At 52.8% G+C, this 22199-nt stretch overlaps 1 protein-coding gene across 3 annotated transcripts in view; it reads right to left on the reverse strand.

Moving 5' to 3' along the window:
* Positions 1–233: 233 nt before the first annotated feature.
* The window catches only part of TCEANC2 (transcription elongation factor A N-terminal and central domain containing 2), a 31355-nt gene continuing 9389 nt past the window's right edge, over positions 234–22199 (reverse strand). For all 3 annotated transcript variants that reach the window (XM_051999638.1, XM_051999637.1, XM_051999639.1), the window contains 3 exons: positions 20785–20926; positions 10955–11148; positions 234–1208 (listed from right to left, as the gene is read on the reverse strand). In XM_051999638.1, coding sequence (XP_051855598.1) covers positions 1020–1208; positions 10955–11148; positions 20785–20926 — 525 coding nt within the window. In that variant the 3' untranslated portion in view covers positions 234–1019. The remainder of the gene's footprint in view (positions 1209–10954; positions 11149–20784; positions 20927–22199) is intronic.

Genomic DNA, 22199 nt, shown 5'->3' on the forward strand with positions numbered 1-22199 from the left:
CCTGGAGAAGGTTGCAAGAGGTCCTGGGAAAGTTCTTCCAATCCCAACCCCCTCCCAGCCTAAAGACACCATCCCAGGGACCGATATTCATGCACGCGTGGCACTCCTATGCGTAATGCCTCGGACGGTGATTCCGAAAAGCGTCAGCAGCACAGAAAGATTCAAATCTGAAGCTGAGACACCGACCGGTACACGTTTCGGGTCCAATGGGCTTTCCAAGAAACAAGTCAATGTTTGTGTGTTTTTAAACACTTGGTTTATTGTCATACTCCTCAAAAAGGCAAATTGCACTTACATAATCACTCGAGGAGCCCTGTAGTCCAGCCATCATTTGCTGAAATAGATTTTTTTCTCAACCAACTTGTTTAGAGAGAAATTTCATTATCCGTCTCCTCTACATCTCTAATAGCCGGGCATTCAAATAAAGCGTGAGGTTTGGCCGCTTACGGCCACACGCTCATTAGAGGCCCCAGCATGGGGGCCTCTTCGAGGAAGAGCTGAGACATTCAGATAAATGCGATGAGGGAAGAGGGGGGCTCACCCCGGGGTACAGTGAAGGGGAGACGGATGGGCGAGTTCTGAGAGCGCCAGGGCTATCTAAACGCTGGGGGCCGTCACCAAGCCCTGGCAGTAATTGAGTTTCAGTTACCTGCGGGGTGGCGGGCCGAGGGAGAGGCACTATCGGCCCAACGGCAGAAAGGAATTGAGAGGCCTCCTTGGCAAGCCCACAATAAGCCCATCGGCCTCCTGGCCTACTTTTGTGATCACAAACATGGCGCTTCGAGGGCCCCGGCGCGCCATTGATGCTTTTAGACAGTGGCACTTGTTATGGATAATGATGCTGGGGCCCATCCCCTGTTGTTCTCCGTGCCCTCCTTCTGAATGGAACGGCCCTTGGAGAAGGCTGATGGCGGCTGGGTCTCCCCCTCACCCAAATTCAAAGAGGCCTTTGAAAAGGGGAAGGCGGCCAGCGTTCGGTGGGCCCGGGGCCGCTCCCCAGGGCTGGATGACTACGAAGGTCACTTTTTGTAAGTCTGCACCAGCGTGTTGACCGGGAGCGAGCAGCTCTTGACCTGAGCGCGGATTTCAGCTCGGTGCTTTAATGTAAAGACCAGGGCTCTCACTGTCCGCCGATACGGGCCATTAATGAGACGGGAGCAGAGATGAAAAGCTTCACGCTCAATATTTTCAACCAGTGGGTGATCCATCTAAAAAAAACATAGCAAAATTATCAAATGAGGACCTTCCGTTTCATAAGGATTAAAAGCGGTAGAGACTAGAGCTCGGGGGCTCAGAGGCCTTCATTAATCAAGTTAAATTCAAGGAAATCTACTTCCTGTCACAAGAGAAACAGGAAGAGCAAATTAATTCCACCCTGGCAATTAAGGAACAAGGCCATGTGCTATGTGACAGAGACCTCATTCACAACCCCAGCTGGGTGGTAATATTTGCCATTATAACAGGAAACTTGCCTGAACTAAGTAACTGGTCCCGAGGCCTGTTACTCTACAGCTCAGGAAGCTACAAAGGAGAAGACAAATCGGGAGAGCACCCTGGATCCTAATCAGGATATCAGTGTCATTAGGCCACAGGACCTGGGAGGGAGGGAGGGAGGGGGTGAAATTAAATACATAAGGATTGATCTGGGAGGCTTGGGGAGTACAGACCCCCCCAAAATCTCAAGGGCTCACTCAGTCTACTAGGTCCCAATCTAGAATCTCCTCCCCAACAGACCCAAGGAGTCAGCCAGCTTTGCTGAATGACCTCGAGGAGGGCCCCACTGCTCACCCTAACAATAATCACATCTCTAGTGTGTTCTCAAATTTGCAGTGATTCCTCACAAGAAGCCTGAGTGAGAGATACCAAAGGGCTATTACTGCTACATTTCAGGTAAGAAACTGAGGAAAAAGAGTAACCTGCCAAGGGTCACTTGCCAGTGCAGCCTTCTCTTCCGACTGGGGAGCCTCCAGGCTCGCTCCCCTGCAAGGATTCTCTACCTCCCCCCCCTTCCAGCACCTGACTGCGGACTGCCTCCCTTTATTAGAAGGTAAACCTCTGGAGGGCAGGGACTGGCTTTCTTGTTTAAGTCTGTATCCCAGGGCTCAGCACAGGGACTGGCTCATAATAAGCTTTTTTCTGCAAGCTCTATCATCTATCCAGCTGTCTGTCTGTCTAAGCCCTGGGATACCAAACAAATAAAGCTAGTACTTAGCCTCCAGAAATTATATGTCTATGTTATAATATATATAATCTAATGGGGAGGTGACATGTACACAACCTGAACTCAATAGAGGGAAGACATTGGGGAGCGGGGAGGTTGGGATGGGATCTGGAGGAAGTCAGAAGGCTGGGATGATTCCCAGATACTGGAGACAGTCTGAAAACGCCGGAGTCAGGAGGTGGGGCGTCACAGAGGAACATCCCTCTCTTCTCCTGCTCGCTTTCTTTGTCCCCTCCTATCTTCTCCCTCTGTCCTCCCCTCCTTTCTTCCTTACCTCCCTTTCTCTCTCTTCTGTCTCTCTCTGCCCCCTCTTATATCCTTCCTCCCTTTCCCTTTTTCTTTCACTGATCTATCTGTCCATCCATCCATCCATCCATCCATCTGTTGGATGGAGCCAATCGATCCTGACCTCAGCAGTCCTTCCGGGACTTCATGCAGACTTCCCCCTCCGTTTTGTTCTGAGGAGCTTGGGAGTGGGGGACAAGCAGAGCCACTTTTCATTCTGTCAGGCCACAATCTGTCTTCCTATCCAGTCTCCCCATTGCCTCCAGTTCTGCCCTCAGGGTGGGAGCACCCCCCACCTTGCCCCCCTAGAAGATATTCAGGCAGAATGGGGAATGAAGCCCATTTTGTACACCAAAATAAACTGCTGTGATGTAATTTTTTTTAGATAAACATGATTTACTAGTTAATATTTTATGGAGGAAATCAGCTGCATTCCCACTGCAAGAAACACCTGAGTTGCTGAAGATTCTGCTCTGCAAGTTTATGCAAATAAGCTTCTGGTCCTAAAACTTGATCTGCTTTGGAAACATTGGGTCTATTTGTTACCAACACAGGGCTGGATCCCAAAAGGCCAAGCGCTGCTCAGTGAGTGCCCCGGTCTCTTCCCAACCCCTCCAGAAGCTGGCGTGACTGGGGCAGAGAAGGCCGAGGGCTCGGATACAGCCTGCCCGGCACAAGCCGGCATGGCCCCTGGAAGTTCTGACCTCAGGAGCTATGTCCCTCAGTGGCCGCCCCGGAGCTGGCTTATGAGAGCACGCTCCTTGCCTGAGTCACGTTATCAGATCTTAATCCATTCCCAGAAATGATGGGGATGATGCAGACTGGGGCAAACCAGTTTTGCCTCAACCCCCCTGTTTTGACATCACCAAGGGCAGTCCCAGTATTATAAGATGGCAGGGGAAGGGCATCACTGGCCCCACCACTCACGCAGCAGCAGTTACCAGAAAGCCCTTTCTCCCAGGATCCCTTTTCAGAAGTTCATAATCACAGGATAAAGGACCAGAAAGAAACTCAGTGACCGTCCAAAAGGCCTGAGCTCAAGTCCTAGTGGACATTTAGGTATCCTGGCACGACCTCTGGCCCCAGGGACTAGTGAGCTAAGTAGGCGAGCCAGGTGTGAGCCCATGCTGGCGTTACGTGTAAACGTGACTCTCATGAGACAGCTCACTGACGGGCTCTGACCTGACCTCTATTCAGTGTCGAACGAGAACTAACCAAAAATGTATAGGAAACATCTGGAAACTTATCACATAAATGAATGAGAAAAAATAGGATGTGCTTTGTAAACAACAAAATCTAGATGCATAAAAATGTGCCCCCTGACCCTCCCTCCTCCAAGTGTTCAATGCTCAGGCCACATTTCCAGGCCTTCTCCTTTACATTCACATGTTAACATTCCATCTTCCTCATTTGGGATCTCTAAAAGGATTTTGCAATTTCCCAGCACTTAGCAAATACTTGGCACACAGTCAGTGTTTAGTAAATCCTTTACTGAAAACTTCAAGCCCACTTTTCTTTTCTTTTGCTGAGGCAATTGGGATTAAGTGACTTGCCCAGGGTCACTTAAGGAAGTGTTGTGTCTGAGGCCACATTTGAACTCGGGTTCTCCTAACTTCAGGATTGGTGCTCTCTCCACTGCACCCCCTAGCTGCCCCAATCCCACTTTTCTTTCTCCTGTTTAATCTCTAGCCTGACTCACTGTCCAATTTGTTCAATCTGCCACAAATACATTTCCTAATGGGCAAGCCCTATGGGTTATTCATCTAATTGCATGTCACAAACTGGGCAAGAGCAACCTTTCATCCATCTGGTCTTTGCAGTGTGGAGAGTCAGACCAGATACTTCTGAGTAGTTATGGTTTTTTCCCAGGAGGATCTGAAAAGTTTTGGAGCTTGGTGCAACTAGCACAATGTCCTCCACAAATAGGAGCATCAGGAGCATCTCCCCATTCAATGAGACTTTCTGTCAATCAGGATGCCCCTCCCTCCAAGAGGCAAACACCTTTGATGGATATAACTATCAGCTGTTTTATCCTTTTAACGTTTCCAATGGGAGGGTCACTTCTTTCAGGTCTGCTTTCCAGGGCGTTCAAATGATTGTCATGTGTGCAAAACTACATGTTGAAAAGCAGCCTTTATGGCTGTATTTGGTTTCAAATAAATACTTTTGTAAAATCAACAAAAGTACGATGGGATCTCTTCATGTCTTTATCTTCAATCAACTGTGCAATGGCAAAGACGTGCTCGTGGTAGAACCTGCTTGTTCCCTACAACATGATCCTCTCGGATGCTCTCAATTCTTGTCTAGTGACTCTTGAGAGGAGAGTCTCATAAAGACTTTGTGTAGTTAGGAGAGGAGGCCGGGGGCGAGTAGTTACCGACATTGTCTTGGTCCCTAATGTTTTTAGTATTAATAATATCTAAACTTTCCCCCTGACTTCTGGTGCCTTTCCCCTTTCTCCTGCCAACATTCTCATAAATGGAACTCTAACACGGTTCTCCTCTAGACACCCTTGCCAAGTGTAGTTAGGTGGAACAGTAGCTAGAGAGCTGGGCCTAGAGTCGGGAAGACTCATTTTCCTGAGTTCAACTCTGGCCTTAGATGTTTACTAGCTGTGTGACTCTGAGCAAGTCACTTCACTAGTTTGCCTCAGTTTTTCTTCATCTGTAAAATGGTCTGGAGAAGGAAATGGCAAACTGCTCCAGGATCTTAACTAAGAAAACCACAAGGGGGTTACAAATAGTCCTACACAACTTAAACAACTAAATAACAACAAGCCAACTCCTTTTCTCTTGCTCTTTTGATTGGACTGTGATGGAGTCTAAGTATAGTGATTCTCTATCACTTCTATCATGGCTTCACTTCTGATTCCCTGTTCTTTTACTCTCCCTCCCTTGACCACCCTCACCCTGCACTTTTCAGCTTCCTTTACATGTTGTCTTCTCCCATTAGAATATAAACTTCATAAAGTCTGTGTGTGTGTGTGTGTGTGTGTGTGTGTGTGTATTTCCAGCACTTAGTACAGTGCCTGGCATATAATTACCACTTAATAAATGTTTCCTCTATCTGTCTTTGTTTTTTTTAAATAATAAACTGGTTTTGCCATCAATCTTTGCAGATCTTTTCCATCTTTCTTCTGTTTGTAGTCTTCCTTTCATTTTTTATCTCTAAATGCCCTTAGGATGATTTTGCTTTCTTTAAGCTGATTTTATCCTTTGCAGATTCTCTCTCATTCATGAAGCAATTGCTACTAAGAATCATCTGGTGTCACTTTCAAAAACCTTTTTATAAATAAGTGTATATCCTAAGCCAGCGTTGTCTTTGGCGGCCATCTCTCTTCCCTTGGTGACGAAGTCAAGGGTTTGCAGACTTTGAAGCTTTTAAATCCCTTCATTATGGCAACTGATTTTTGTCAGATTTTTCTGTAAAATCATTCGATCGACTTCATTTCTGCTGTCCATTACCCAATTTTCATTGTCAATGGCTTCATTAAATAGTTTGGAATCGTATGCCATGTTTTTCTCATTTTCTTCTTAGTTCCTAATTCTAAATTGCTCTTCTGATAGACCAGAGATCTGAACATACAGAGATATCTGACTACAAGATGACTCCTATACCAAAAGTGAGTCTTTTCTTGTTTACTAAAATATAACCTCCAAGGCAATTCCAATAAATTTTGGGAAGAAATCGCCATCTATGTCCAAAAAAAATTATGCTATGTTCACTTCCTTTTTCTAGTTTTTTTCTCTCTCCCATGGTTTTTCTCCTTGTTCTGATTTTTCTCTCCCAACATGATTCATAAAGCAATGTGCATTAAAAAAGTAAATAAAGTATAACTAATTTCACTTTTTTGGTAATGTTCTATTTTTGGTCACCATATCCAGTGCCTTCTAATTCTTTTCTTTATGAAAGTATTCATGATATAAAAGAGGAACACTTCTTTAGGTCCACAAGTTTGGCTTTTCTAATTCCTTCTTCCTGATTTCGCATATATTTTTGGTGCCATCATCAACTTTGCACTGAAGTCACTTCACATTGATTGAATTTGAAGACTTCTATCGAGCTCTTCATCGAGAAGTAGAATCTGATAGAGCTTTTAGAACTCAAGGTCACTTCCATGTCATAAGGAGGAAGAATTGCAGAAGCTGCTTTTTAAGATACATTAAGTATGAGAATTTGGGTACCAAAGATGAAAATGTATATGTCCTATGTATATGAGATGAATATTATGAAAATATATACATGTTGGAAATAAAAACGTGTGTCTGTGTGTATGTGGCTATGTGCATGTATGTAGTATAGTGATATAATAAACAAGCGATCTGGGTTTCAATTCTTTGCTTAACCAGTAACTCCGTGGCGGGAAGTTACCTAATATATAAAATAATTTAGTTAGATGGGGATGACCTCTAACCTCTAGGTTTCCTAGGTTTCCTGTTTGCTTGAAAACTCTAAGTCTATGAAATATGGAACACTAATACACAAAGACTTGGCTAAAATATGAAAATGAAATATGACAGTTATAAGCCAGGAGATATGTCTATTTAGGGCTGGCACTGTGCTACTGAACCAAGTTCATCAATGCAACATCCCAAATCCAACCAAATCCATCCAAAAGAGTTTAGCTGAACTATTCATTCAAGACTAAAGTTGGGAGACAAAGAATGCTTACTGTCCAGATCATGGTACGTAGCCGCAATTATCCATCGGGAAGCATTATGGCTCTTGGACAAAGGCCGCCTATGGTGATAAGCCAGGCCAAAAATTAAATATGAACAGGAGAAAAATTAGCTAGATTGCCTTGGGGAATTGGGATTTTCTTTTAATGATGCTAGGATCACATCTAAAACTAAATTAAGTTAATTTAGATCTAAAACTAAACTAAATTAGTTTAGATTTAGTATTAACCTGCTCATGTTACAGATGAAACCGGGTGACATGGACAAGATTACACAGACACCGAAGGGCACAATCAAGGATCTGAACCCAGGCTCCCCTGATTGCAAATCTCCCACTTTTCCTACTGTGCTACTCTGTTTCATGCTCCTGGTGATGTGATCAATGGTGTGGGCCTTGGCACCCGATGATGGCAGGCCCCAAAAGTTGGGGTCCACAATGGCCATTCTCTTCGGCAAAAGGCAAATTTATTTAGGGAAGAGCTTATAGACAAAGTACAGGGATACCGTAGACACCCAGAATGGTAAATATGAAAGAGTGGGAGAACATAAGAAAAACAAGTTCCTCAGTGGAACTCGTGATTATTCAGTGGAAAGGGAGCCCCCCACGAGGTTGGGACATACCTTTAGCTGGCAGGTTAAATCCTGAAAGGGACTTAGCCCCCAGAGAGAATTAGTCAGTTCTAAAGGGGCTGGGAAGCACGGTGGGGTTAAGGAAAATACCGTGGTGTGAGGGAAGGGGAAGGATATCACAAGGCAGAGTGCCATGGCTAGAGGGCTGCAGCCATGGGAAGGCTCACAAGTAGGTTTTATTCGGGAATTTAACTTCAGGGCCATGACTGGGATTTCTGACAGGGCCTGGCAAGGGCAGATTGCTGGAGCTCCCTACAGAGGGTGGTCTCAGGGATCTGACATAACTTGGATTTCGGACTGGACACCCTCCCCAGAGGGTGGGATCACGGAGCTTAAACTGATCTCTCTCTGAGCCTTTGGCCTGCCTGCTTGCCCTAGAAATCAATTCCTCCACTGACCACACCGAACACTGAAGACCTCATCACTGCAGTTCTCTGAAACAAAGGTCATCTTTTTTAATCCCAATGTCAGCCAAGGATCGTAAGGCAGCAAGTCCAAAGGAGCCCTCCAGAAGGGCATCGGGGCTGTGATTTCCAAGGAGAAGCCGGCCTGGCCTGGAGAACACCCGTAGGAGGCCACCCAGGAGCCAAGGACAAGAGTCACAGCCAAGACCACGAGGGCACAGATGCACCCGAAGGCCCCAATGATGCCTCCGCTACACCCAGGCGGTGCATCCTGGGCTTGGGGACAGCTTACAACAAGCAGATCCAAACCGAGGGTTTGCAGGAGGGAAAGCACAATGGCCAGAGCAGAAGGCGCCCACACTCACGGCAGGCCTTGGCTAGGTGAGGTGCAGGTCCTCATTCAACTCAATGTCATTCCGCAACCATTCATTGTTGGGCTCCAAAAGACCAAAGGGCCTCTGACCTCCAGAACCACAAATAGCCACAAATACTCATAGGGAGAGGAGGAGATTGAAGCAGAGGCTTCGAGACTCCAGCTAGCAATTCCATTCCTCCGACACCCCCTCCTCGATGGGACCTTCCCTCCCGTTAGCCTAGCCGGCAGTCCAGCTCTGACACGCTCTAATTCTGCACTTCTCCCAAAGTGAATTTCCCATTACTCACGACCAGTGGAACCTGCTTATGGAGAGGCTGGTCAAGTTAAGGATGCCGCGTGTGGCTCTGGAACAAAGCAGAGCTGGCAGGCCCATGGGGGGACTGTCCCTCTGACCCTAGTCTCATTAGCACCATTCGCTAACAGCCACGCTGTTTCTTAACACTGACGACACAGGCTCGATTTTAGAACCACGTCCTTTTTTTTTTTTAATGATCACAGGAGAGAGGTGGGAAGGCGAGTGGATAATGAGGAAGGGGAAGTAGGAGAATGATAAGAGAATGACCCGGCAGGAGACTTTCACATGAGGGAAGATCTATTAGATGCAAGAGAATAAAGAAGCAAAAATAAAGGAAGAGAAAGCCAGGGCCAGAAGATGGGCCTTCTATTTCATCTCTTCCACAATCCTGAGAACAAGGAAGCAGTCCCTAACATGGAAGAGGAACAAATTTATTAATAAGGGACGTACTTTTGGGGGCACATGTATATTAACCTGTGGCAATCCCAGCAACAGGAGCTGCCGAGATGAGCGACGCAGAGAGGCGAATAATCCGACAGCCTCCGTGAGGATACTGGGCCAACCAAAAGAGCAAAGCTTTGCAGTCCTTGGGCTGATCCCAGGGGCTGCTCCTGCCTGATTAATTATTGCTACGGGGATCTGGCCTCTGATCTAAATGGATTCCACACTGGTTCCTGTCAGAGCCGGATGCGGAACTGGAAGGATCACAGATTCATGCCAATGTAGAAACACTGCAGATGAGACTAGAGCCGGTTAGCGTTACGTTCCAGTGTTGGGTCTGTATTCCATGACATATGATACCAATGAAAATACGATCAAATGCTCTTTAGGCAAGGGAAACAGATTGAGTCTGTTTTCTCCTCACCAAGGATCAGCCTAAGATTCAGACTTTTTTTTTTTTTTTAATTTGGGCTTTGGAAACTAACCCATTCAGTTCTACTGAATATGATCTTTTTCCCTGATTAAACCGGAAAGTGTGAACGAATGTATCACTTTTTTAACTTTGCTTTGTAACACTTGAGTGCCGAGCACTTGATGTGCCATTTAAAGGATAATTAATGGATAAACTAAAAGGATAATTATTATGGAGTTTAATATAGCAGGCAAACTGCTCATTAATCCTTACAGCAAGGCTTCGTTATAATCGTTTACTTAAAAAGATACCACAGGGAGCTGATATTTACCACCACATTAACTATATATTATTCACCCCTACTGTACATTTCTCTAATCAATTTTGATTTATTGCAAAAATACACTTTGTTTAAAATACCAAACAAGTCTTGTCAGCTAATCGATATCCTGGAAAATTAGACAGACACCCAAGTCCCATGTTATTTTATCTTCCTTCTGCATGTGTCCCTATTAAAAAAGATCTTTTGTGGAGCACTGAGCCTATAATGAGTACTCCAGAGAACCACAGAACCTGTCTTGAAGAGTGTGGATGGCGAAGCCCTCAAGTCCCCGCTAGGCTCAAGGCCTCCCTGGACCACCTGTGCTCCAGACCATCTTTTGCACACATGCATCATGGGACACAAGGCTAGTTATTGGCTACGTGGTCCTCAGAACACCTTACAAATCTAGGACAGGACTCAGTTTGGCCCAAACGGCCTACTCTTGGACATGGTCTCCCTCCTTATTACACAACTCATGTCTAATCCAGCGTTTCCAGAATTAATTGGGCCATGGGACACTTGTGGGAAAGGAACCCCTAACTGTGGTTAAAGTGGGGAAGTCTTGGGCAGCAAGATGGAATCTCCTTGGGACCAAAGTAGAATTTAGAGGCTGTTATGTCTATTTTTTGTACCCAAATTGCTGCCACCTAGTGAAAATGCACTTCCTACTTCACATTTGAAGTCACAAATGTGATTATCCTTGGGAAACTCTCTGTAAACCCCGATCTACATTGTACGGCCATCTGAACGATTCTGACGTGGGCAACGAAGCCTGTCTTGAAGGCCTGTTTCCGGATTCTTGCTATAGATAGAGCCACCAAATGCCAAGACCAGCTTCCAGTGGAGCAGCCCCGCGGGGGCCCAAGGACAGGCCCGGCAGGGAGCTTACCTCCAATTCCAAAGCCTCCGACAGTAACTTCTGGGCGTTTCTCCTGAACGCTTCAGTTTGGGGGTCGCTGCGGACTTCGATGGAGGGCTTGTCTGAATGCTTCTCGATGAACGTCCTCCACTCGGTGTAAACTTCGTGGGCAAGCCTGGCCACCTCGCCATCTGAATGTCTGCGCATCTTGTTCACGGTGTGACCTGGAAGAGAAGGACGGACATCTGTCAGGCTGCTCTTCTCCGGATGCCAGAGAAGGAGCCATTCAGACATCATCGAGGCTCCATTCTGGAGGCGCGGAGGGCGGCCATACGACCAGTCTCATTGGCACAGAGCGCCCCGTGCCCACTTTACAAAGAGCAGTCACCCCTCTAGGGAGTCAGACAACAGCAACAGAATTTCAACAGCCTTAACGTTTCTCAGACAATTCTACGAGCACATTTTTACACCACCGAGTATATCTTAATCTACCCAAGAGAAGCACGAGATCTGAAAGCTGAGAACCGGGGGCCCTTTTCCCAGCTGCCTCCTGGAGTGAAGGTCTTGTTCACCCCCACCAGGGGCCCCAAGCACTATGCTGGACAGGAGGAGGGTCCCCTTGAGGTTCTGCAGCCCAGAAAATCAGGCCAGGGGCTTGAAGCTTTTAGTCAGCTTCAGGGTCCTTTCCAGTTGCAGGTGCGGGTGAGGGAGTGCTATGACCCAGGAGTTCAAGTCACGGAGACCCTGGAGCCAGGATCCCAGGCCAGATGTTGCTAATTCAGCAGGGAAGTCCTGAGAAGCCAGAGTGTTGGGAAACATCCCAGAATGCAGTGAAAATGATGCTACAGGAACTGAGCTCAACTGTGAGCCGAATCCCCTGCCCTCGCCAGAGACAGAAGCAGCGCTTGGAAGCTGATGCCCACAGGTGCTACAGCTTCAAAAAAATACATATTCCTTTGTAAAAGCTTTTCACAAAGCGGGGGCTTCGCTGCTCTCTAACTGGGTGACCCCAAGCAGACCTCTTTCCAGGCACCAATCCTTGGGAAAAGGGGAGAGAATCTGGACATTTCATATCTCCAGCAATCAAACATTCTGGACCTCAAGAGCTGTGTCCAGAGTTCAGGGGTCAACACCAAACCGTACTTGACCTAACAGTGGCTGAGCCGGTATCTGCCAGGAATGCCGCCTTTCTGAGAAACAAGGAACACTGGAATCTGGGAGAACTGATCTCCAGTGTTCCAGGAAGCAGGGAGGAGAAGCATCGGCCTGAGACAGAGGGGGTCGGCCCTGGCTCTCTCTGCCGACGACCGGGCTTCTCTCTGGGATCTTCCTATCCTCTACCCGTCAGGGAGCAGAACGGGCGACAATGGGGGAAGCCTAAGCACCAGAGAGCAGCCTCAGGGCGGGTGGAAGCCTTCTGAGGTGGCACTGAGACCTAGAGCAGGCTCTAGAGAGGGGGGCACGGCCCAGGTCCGCTCTGGATGCCGCAGATAGGAAGAACAGGAGATGGTGTGCCGTCCACACACGAGCAGCCGAGCAGGATCACAGAAGAGGGGCTGGACCAGGCCTTGGAGACCTTTGGGTCCCCAACCTCCCCGTCACAAGTGAGCAAACTGAGGCTGAGCAATGCGACTGCATGTGCCCCACATCCCTCGAGGAGTAAGATTTGAATCTGGGTCCCAATCCCCAAGCCAGTTTTTCTCTGCACCTGGTATTCAAAGGAACAATGAACCTTAGGTATGGAGAAGAGCAGGCTTGGGGCTTTCCCCAGCCCAACAAAGCAGGATCATCTATGAAGGACTTAGGGGACTCCTAAGGATAATGCAGGAAGCTGGAAACACCCCAAAGAGGGGCAACAACCTGGCCCTGGGGCTCTGGGACCCCAGGGCTCCCCTCTCCTGAGCTGGCCTGAGGGCCCCCAGCAACTGAGCGGCTGTATCCCTTCCCTCTGAAGGCCCCAGAATGAAAAAGCTTCCAAGGGCTTTGGGGACAGGGGCAGGTGCAAGCGTCCATGGGACCACGGTTCAGGTCCAAGCCAATCAGGAGGGGCCTCCCAACTCTCCTTGTGGCAGGCTGGGTCCTGGCCCCTGAGACCACAGGGAACACCAGCCTAGACACAGCTATCAGGCCCCCTCTTCTCCGGGAGGACCCAATCAGTAGACAGGGGCTGCGAGCCGCCGAGCAGGACGGAGGGAGCCTCGATCACATCCCGGAACGTCAGGGACGATCTCTGCAGGGACGCGGCAGCCCAGAGCCCACCCAGTCTTGTGAGCTCCCTGCCTCCATGAGGGAAGGACAAGGAGGGCCCAGCCCAACGACCTTCCTGCTGCCCACAGATCTCTGCCTGGCGCCCCCAGCCCCTCCTAACGGAGCCCCCTCCTGATTTCTGTCTCCTGACACTTTCCTCCCTCCCCCCCAGGCCCCAGGCTCCTGGACGTCCCCCACAAGCCCCTCCATCTCCAGTTGCCAGCCCTTTGCACTGGCTGCCCTCCAGGCTGGAACGCTCCCGTTCCATCTCCACCTCTGGCTTTCTTGGCTTTGCAATCAGTCTTGCCCGGCTCTCCTCAACCTCGTCTGTTATTTCCAGCTTAGCCTCTGCCGTTCCCCCCACCAGACTGGAAAGTCCTTGGCAGCCACGACTGCTTTTGCCTTTCTTTGTATCATTAGCATGTGGGATGGTGCCGGACACACAGTAGGGTATTCATAAACCTCCCTATTCAATTCAGAAGAGTCACAAGAAACTAGGAAAGGAAACTCACTGAGTGTCGCCCGTGCTCCCGCCCCTCTCCCCCACACCAAGGGAAATCTCTCTTGCTCCAATGTCTCATCATAGGTTGCTTCACACATTTATCTCAATCTCCCCATACATCAGAGTCCACTTATTCTCAGTTTGAAAGCAATTATTAAGTGCTTACTGTTTGCTATTTAAAAAATCAAAACCCATCTCTTCCCTTCAGGAAACTGCATCAGAAGGGAGGCCCTGGGACTCCAATTAGGGGAGCAAAGGGGGACCAGGTAAGGCCTCCTGGAGGATGTGAGACCTAAGCTGAGTCTGGAAGGAAACTGGGGGCCTTGAGGTGAAGATGAGGAGGGAGGCAGGTGGTACAAAGGCCAGGGAGGAGCCTTGGGCTTAAGGCTCCTCCCCCTGGAGGCTGCATAGCTGGGCTGCAGAGGCATTCCTATGAGGCAGTAAAGGGGAGGGGGGAACTGCTCTCTTTGCAGTCTTCAGGGTCTAGAACTTAGTAGGTGCTTAATAAATGTTTGAACTGAATAATGTCCATCCATCCACAATTATTAAGCACCTACTCTATGCCAGGCCTTGTGTCAGCAACTAGAGAAAAACCTACAGGGAGGAAACAACCCAGCTCATAGAAGGAAACATTCAAGCAGAGGAGATGAGAGGCAGCTCCTGCCCACGTGCCGGGGGGCGGCTGTGTCAGGAAGGGGACGTGCACACAAAAGAAGACGGCTGTCCTAGAAGAAATGGCGGGCCGGCTGACTTCAGAAAAGCCCAAAACGAGCACCATGGCTGTTATCCCCTGGGGAAACTGAGGCCCAGAACCATGAGGTGAGGGCCCAGCTCGCTCAGATGTGGGCATGACCCCCCGGGGCCCTGACCACTCCGCTGAGGGCTGAGCCTGCCCCGATCCCCCCCAGGTGGTCAGTTTCCTCTGGGGGATCGGCGCTGGGTGAGTGGGGGTGGGGTGGGAGCAGGGGCAGAACTAATGGCAAGTGGACGAGCCAAGCCCAAAATGCCTCCCCACATACACTTGGCGCCCTGTCTAATTTCTACAGCATTTTCTTTAAAAAGTACCCGGCCTGGCCTCAGAAGGCGGGGGCCAAGTGGACAAAGCCTGAGGTCGGGGTCACGGGAGAGCAGCCAAAACAGAAGAAAAACAGGTCTGAAGCTACGGCAGCGGGACACGGGACAGGTCAGGTGATGGGATCCGGCCTCCGGGCCCGGTGCTTGGTGGGCCCTTCATAAACGCTCCCTCTCTGGTTCCCCAACTTCTCCATCAGCAGTCCTCCGGCCACCTTGTTTTCCTCCCTCTCCAGCCCCACTTTTCCACATGGGGGAGGAGGCTGGCGGGCATGGGGTGCTCAGGGAGGACCAGCAGCTCCACTCACCCCCTGCCCCCGGTGCCTCTGGGGCACGGGCAGCGGCCACACCCCAGCCTCAGCAGGCAGGCTGACCCAGGCAGGTGCTAGGCCTCAAACCCGCCGGTGAGCTGGGGTGAGGCAAGACCCCCCGGCAGAGCGGCTGGTGAGCACGACTCGGTCCAAGGCCACGCGGGCGGCAAAGCCTTGTTCCACCACCGGACGTCTGTGGCTCACAAAGAGAAAGGAGGCTGGGCCTTTGGGCCGCCTCACTTCAGACCAACTCAAACACCAAGATGTCCCTGACGTCACGGGCGATGTCCCTGGTGGTCTTCAAAATGGGGGGTGAGCAGCACCACACTGAGGGCTCCTCCCCAAATCTCGAAGGTACTCCTCCCCTCTGTCCTGGTCTCCTGACCCCGGCCTGCAGCCGGGCACTCGGGGCGGCGCATCGGACACTCACGGAGGGACAGCAGGGCAGCGGGATGCCCATGAAGACGCCGACAGCACCTGGCAGCGCCTTCGAGTCACAGAGAATCACCCTGGGGACAGACTGATGGGGCTGTCCCCGCTTTACGCCGTCAGTTCTATGGGGACGCCGAGAACAACGGCTGCCCCCCATCCTCCCAGAGAACGCCGCAGAATCGCCACCTGCCCCTCTACGACCCACACCGCCTCTCGACGGTGGGCATCCGGAGGCCATTAGGGGTGGTTTTTCCTGGGGCTCTGGGAGTCATCTATGTGTCATCCAGGACCCAGCAGGGGGGAGGAGAGGCTGTGGCTGATTCCCCGCTGTGCCCATTTCACAGCTCAGACAGGCTGGGGCCTGGCCCGTGAGGCGGACTACTGAGGGTCAGAAGACGAGAAGCCGAAGAAAGCGAGCTGTTCCAGAAAGGCTCGCCTTTCAAACCGCCCCAAATGGCAACACGTAACTAGGCCATTCCGAGGTGGATGCTGCCCTCCCGTGATGTGGGCGAGGGGGGCACGAGGTCGGCAGAGGCGTGCCTCCAGGTCTGCCCACCCCCAGACAAGACTCCTTGAGAAGAGGGAGACCTCCAGGAGGGGGAGCTCCTGCCCACTGGTGGAAATCTGCTTCTCTGTAATCCCACCCTCGGCCGTGTCATCCCAAGCTATCACGTAACCAAGAGGCTTTCTATGGCCAAGACCAGACCTGGATGTGGACTGAGAAAATGAGATCCATGGGCTGGGCTGTCCATCTGGGAGCCCCAGAAGAGCGGGCTCGGGGGCTCCTGAGGGGCCAAGCAGGGTGAGGGACCTCTGGTCATCCCCTCCGGGGGGTCCGAGGCACATGGAGCCAGGGTGAGGGGCCAGCGGCAGGGGAGGAGGCACAGGAACCCAGGAGCAGAGACCGAGTTGCCAGCAAGGCCAGAATCTCTGGCTGTTCCTGCCTATCTATGGACTGGGCGGTCCTCTGTGGGTCAAAGGTCTCACTGTCCTCCTGGACCAAGCCTGGGAGGCTGCTCTTTCCCGGAGTCCACGGGGCGAGGCAGGGGGCAGGAGGTGGGGAAGGTCCTTGCTGCGACCACTGCAGGCAGTTACCCAGCCCCCACCCAGACCTCGAGAACCCCGATTCCCCAGAGCCCTCGGACTTCAGCGGCGAGCCAGCCTCAGCGAGGCCGGGGAGGGTCCGGGCCAAGGTCAAGGCCTTGGCTAGCCCAGCAGCTTTCCAAGTGGCCGGGGCCGGCCTGAGCTCGGGCCGCCTCCTTTCCTTTGAATTCCCGGCCCATCGGAGGCAGCCTGGATTCCATTCCGGAGCTAACCCAGATGTTTTTCAGAGATGCGCAAGGCGGCCGACAGCAGAGCTGGCCATCCCCATCAATGGGGCTCTGGGCACCCCGCCATGACCCTCCCAGACCCCTCCTCTCTGGGCCAGGCCGGCCCCTGCCTTCACTATGGAGGCCGAGTGCCCCCTGGTGGCCACAGTCCAGGACAGCTGCAGAGTCAGGCTCCTTCCAGCCCAGAATCTGGGGGTTTCCAGGAGCCATTCATGAGTCCAGGGAAGGGGAGGGGGGGAGATGACTGCAGCCCCCTGGTCGGACCTCCTCAAACAAGAGGCTCGGAGAAGGCAGGAAGTCTGGGTATCAAAATCAGAGGCAGCCAGGCCCTGGGGATGGAAGATCAAAAGATAAACATCCCTGTGGGAGGCATGGGGAGGGGGCGACACTGGGGACCATCTGGGTTAGCCCTGCCCCGCTTCACAGAAGGGGAATCAAGGCCAGAGAAAGGGAGCGGCCCCAGACCCACGGCATTTAGTGGCAGGGCGGCCTGGCGCTCTGAACGCTCCGAACTCCTAACTGCGGCCGCTTTTCCCGTGCCGATCCGGCACAACCATTCTGAGCCCCTCCTACCCATGAGGCCCCACGGGTCGTCCCGGGGAGGCTGCGGAGGAGCTAGCGGGCCCCGGACCCAGGCCGCCTCTGCTTGGCCCAGGCGGAAACTGGCCCTTCAGCTGGGAGCCAGCACCCCATTGGGAAAGCCAAGGGGCCGAGGAGATGGAGAGGATCAAAGTCGGGGCCCCCCAAGCCTGGGAGGAGGAGGAGACGGGGCAGGGCAAGAGGAAGGGAGCGGGGCGAGCTGAGAGAGATGAGGGAGAGCCCCGAGGATGGGCAGCCTCAAAGTGGGCCGAAGTTTCGGCGTCAGATTCGGGCTCAATGTAAAGGAAGACGGCGGACAATAAGCCAGTGGGAAGCAGCCTGGGCTCTCTCTAGGGGCCCCGAGACGGCTGAAAGCCCAACGTCCTCACTTTATGGATGTCAGAGTGCTCTGGCCCCACGAGCGGGCCGTGCCCTGGGCTTGGCGGAACAACGAGCCTTTGCGGTCTGGATGATCTCAGCCCCTGGCAGAGGGCGTCGCTTGGACCAGCACCAGGTGTTTGGCGCCCTCCAGTTCCCAGGGACCCGAGAGCCGGGGTTCGCAGCCCACAGTCATTAATCACTTCTCCTGCCTTGCTCACTGAACCCAAGCGAGGGCCTCCTGTGCCCACCGCTAACTCAACCTGGAGACTCCCCCAGGACGCAGGAATGCCTGCGCTGGCCCAAGCGAGCCGGGCCTGGGGACCTGCTCCTCCCGGCCTAAGGATGATGTCACGGTCCGGCCCACTTAGGCTGGCAAGCTCCCTCGCAGGGCTCCCTGCCTGCAGGTCATCTTCCTTACTCTAAAATAAATCAGACAACTTCTCGGGGTCCTGACACCCCGGCGCCGGCCATTCCCAGGTTAAAGGGCATTGGAAAATCCTGCTGACACAATTTGAAAGTCAGTGACACGGCGAGGAAGTGCTGGAAGCAGGATCTGAGTGCAGATCCTCCTGCCTTCTTTCCCCCCGGCCCTCTCCCCAGGACCGCACTGCCTCCACACTGCTCCAAGTCTTCTAGGAGACCCCTCTTGGTCAGAGCAGGTGGTTCATTCCCCGAAGAGTCCTTCTCATACCTCAGACAAGAAGGCAGGAAGTGGGATTATCAGGAAACAGCCTCAAAGGCGGCGGGCCCGCCACAACGGAACCGCAGGGAGGTCATGGAGGCTGAGGACTGAGAGAAAGCCGCTGCGAGATCGCAGACGCTGGAGGAAAGCCAGCGAGACGGCCTCTCCCAGGCCCCTGGCGGGGAGCTCCCAGCACCTCTCCCCACCTTCGCCAAGGCTGGCCCCGACAGACCCAGAACCAACCCGCTTCCCGAGGGCTTGGAGGCCGATGGCCCGCGGCTCCCAGGGAGGTTTTCTCCAGCCCGCCCGGCTGCCTTGCATCTTGACCCCTCGCTCTTCTGGCTTTCTCCCGCCTCACGATTCCTGCCAGACCCTGACCCAGACGACTCCCACCACCACTGCCCTGCCACTGAGCGGCCCCTGTAAGGAGGAAGCTGGAGAAGACCTTCTCATTGCTGGGCCCTTGGCGAATCCTGATTCACCAAATCCCAGAAGCCATTCACTGAGCCATCATTAGGACACCTGACCACCTCCCCTTCCATACCCCTCATGCACGGGGACCCAGTCCACCCCATCTTCTCCAGCAGGTCACCCTTCCCCCATCCCCATTCTGTCTCCTGGCTGCTTCTCTGCTAACTCCAAATATGTGCTCTCGGGGTCCATCACCCCACGAGGTGTCCCCAAATCCGTGGGCAGCTGGTGTGGTGGACAGAGAGCCAGGCCCAGAGTCATTTCTGGCCTCACATTCTCTCAACCTGTGGGACTTCGGGCTAGTTACATAACCTCTGGCTGCCTCAGTTTCCTCAACTGTAAAAGAGGGATAATACCAGCACTACCTCTCGCAGAGTAACGAGGGAACTTCTGTTCCTGGCACACAGTAGGTGCTCTATACATGTCAGTTACATTACCGTTATTTTTTCTACCACACTTTTCCTGACCAGACTCGGGAGCCTGCTATAACCAGTGCCTCGGCTCCTTCCTCTCTCTTCTCTCTGCAGGTTGGCTTCCAGTTTCCTCATTCTACCACAAGCGCTCTCTCCAAAGTTACCAATGACCTCGAAGCTGCCCAGCCGAGGCCTCCGCTGGGGGCTCCCTCCTCTCCGCTGGGCTTCCCCAGCCTCCAGCCCCAGCTCAGATCCCGACTTCTCCAAGAGGCCTTTCTCCAGGCTCCTTGCTGTCAGTGCCTTCGCCAGGGGCCGCCCCATTTAGCCTGTGTATGTCCTGACTGCAGATTTATGTTTCCTGTCTCATTAGATGGTGAGCAGGACCCTGCAGTTATCTTTACCTTTCTTTGTATTCAAAGCATGTAGCCCAGACGTGGGCACATGGGAGGCTTGTTGACTGACTGACTGATGTTCTCTGTCTTCAAGTCAAAGAACCAATAGATTTAAAGCTGAAAAACCCCACCATCATCAAGTACAACCCTTTGTGTTTGGCAGCAGGGCCTCGGGGCCTCGGGACCGGGCCCCAGCCCCTGCTTTTCTGTTTCTTTTATGAAGCCTTCCCAAGGCCTGGCCTGTTTGGGGCCTCAGTTTCCTTCTCCAGAAAATGAGGCTTTCGACTGCATTGATCACTGAAGTTGAAGGGAGGAAGGAAAGGAGGGAAGGAGGGAGGAAGGATTTATTAAGCTCCTACTATGTGCCAGGCACAGTCCTATTTCACCTTACTCTCACAACAGCCCTTAGAAGGCAGGTGCTTATTTTACAGATGAGGAAACTGAGGCAAAGGGAAGGTGAGCAGCCTGGCGAGGGTCCCTCAGCAACGTCCCAGGCCTTGTGCTCTGTGCACCAGGCACCATCCAGCGGCTCTAAATTCCGTGGCCCCAGCCCTGCTCTTGCATTCCAGTAAGATAAGGGGTAACCGGGGAGAAGGCCCGCGCAGGAGGAAGGGGGAGCAGTGGAGGCAGACGGGCAGGGCCCTGGGCTAGGCCATACGTGAGGTGCTGCTGGGGAAGTGAGGAGGCCGTCTGGGCTTGGGGAGCCCCGAGGCAGAAGAGAGAGGGGCAAGAACAGCCGCAGAAAACCGCCCAGTTTGACTGGGATATAAGCTGCAGACAAGTTTGACATGAGGCTGGAACAGGATCAGGAAGGGTCGAATGTCTGGATCGAGACCGACAGCTTTGCTGACAGGTGGGTGAGGGGCAGCGACACCAGCCCCCCACCCTGTGCTGCCATTCTAAACGCCGCATAGAGAGAGTGTCGGGGGCCGCTCCGCGGCTACCATCATGGCCGCCATATCACTGCACATGGATCAGCTCGCGACCCCCGCTTTGGGCCGCTGGCTGCTGACGCAGACGGAGCCTCCTGGCCATCACGCGCACCTACCTATCTGGGTGGACCTCAGCACGTCCTTGGAGGGCAGCTTCTTCTTTAACTCGCGTAAGGCTTCCACTAGGTTTTCTTGGGGCTGCCCGGGAAGCTCCAATACCCCCTTCCACCTTCTGATATCTTCAAGCACCACCACTCTCTGGGAAAGAGAACAAGTGGGAAAACCAGGTCATCACTGGAAAGACGTCTGCCTTCAGCTGAGCCGGCCGGATGCCCCTAACAGCGGCGGGTCCTCGTTACCACCCAGCAGGAAAAAGGTGGATCTGCAAGAGGGGGCACTCAGCAGGGGGCACTCAACAGGGGGTACAGGGGCCAGGGAGTATGAGAGGCACTCAGCAGGATATAGGGGCACACAGCAGGGGTTGCAGGGGGCACTCAACAAGGGGCACTCAGTAGGCAGTACAGGGGGCACTCAGCAGGGGATGCAGGAAGTCAGGAAGGAGAGGGAGAAGTCACCAGAGCAAGTCAACACCAATGAAGTCCCTGAGCATCTCCCCCAGGCCACCGTCTGGGCTGCAGGGCACCCATTTCATACCAAGCCTGAAGGTTTCTAAGATTCCCAGAATCCCAAGCTTTCCATCCGGAGGCCAAACCCTGGACCCATAAGACCCCCAGCTCCATCACAGCCAAGCAGGTTCTCCCCCTCTAAGTACTTGCAAAGAGTTCTAAAAGGCCCCCAAGCCGTCGGTTCTCCAAGTTGGACATCCCCATTCCATTCACCAAGGCCCTCATTGGGGTGCCCCCTCTCTAGTTTGCCAACAGAATAAGGCCAGAACAGAAGCAGCAGGAGCTATACCCCGTGCTGAGTGCCCCCAGGAGGCCCCCTGGGCCAGCAGGTACTCCCCACCTCACACAGGAGGCCAGCAGGTGCTCCCCTCCCACACAGAAGGCCAGCAGGTGCTCCCTCCCTCACACAGGAGGCCAGCAGATGCTCCCCCCCTCACACTGGAGGCCAGCAGGTGCTCCCCACCTCACACAGGAGGCCAGCAAGTGCTCCCCTCCCACACAGAAGGCCAGCAGGTGCTCCCCCTCCTCACACAGGAGGCCAACAGGTGTTCCCCTCCCACACAGGAGGCCAGCAGGTGCTCCTCCCCCTCACACAGACCATCAGGTGCTCCCCTCTCACACAGGAGGCCAGCCGGTGCTCCCCCCCTCACACAGGAGGCCAGCAGGTGCTCCCCCCCTCACACAGGAGGCCAGCAGGTGCTCCCCCCCTCACACAGGAGGCCAGCAGGTGCTCCCCCCGAGACAGGAGGCCAGCAGGTGCTCCCCCCTCACACAGGAGGCCAGCAGGTGCTCCCCCCCTCACACAGGAGGCCAGCAGGTGCTCCCCCCGAGACAGGAGGCCAGCAGGTGCTCCCCCCCTCACACAGGAGGCCAGCAGGTGCTCCCCCCCTCACACAGGAGGCCAG

Source organism: Antechinus flavipes, chromosome 4 (genome assembly GCF_016432865.1).
Source record: "Antechinus flavipes isolate AdamAnt ecotype Samford, QLD, Australia chromosome 4, AdamAnt_v2, whole genome shotgun sequence".
Taxonomy (NCBI): domain Eukaryota; kingdom Metazoa; phylum Chordata; class Mammalia; order Dasyuromorphia; family Dasyuridae; genus Antechinus; species Antechinus flavipes.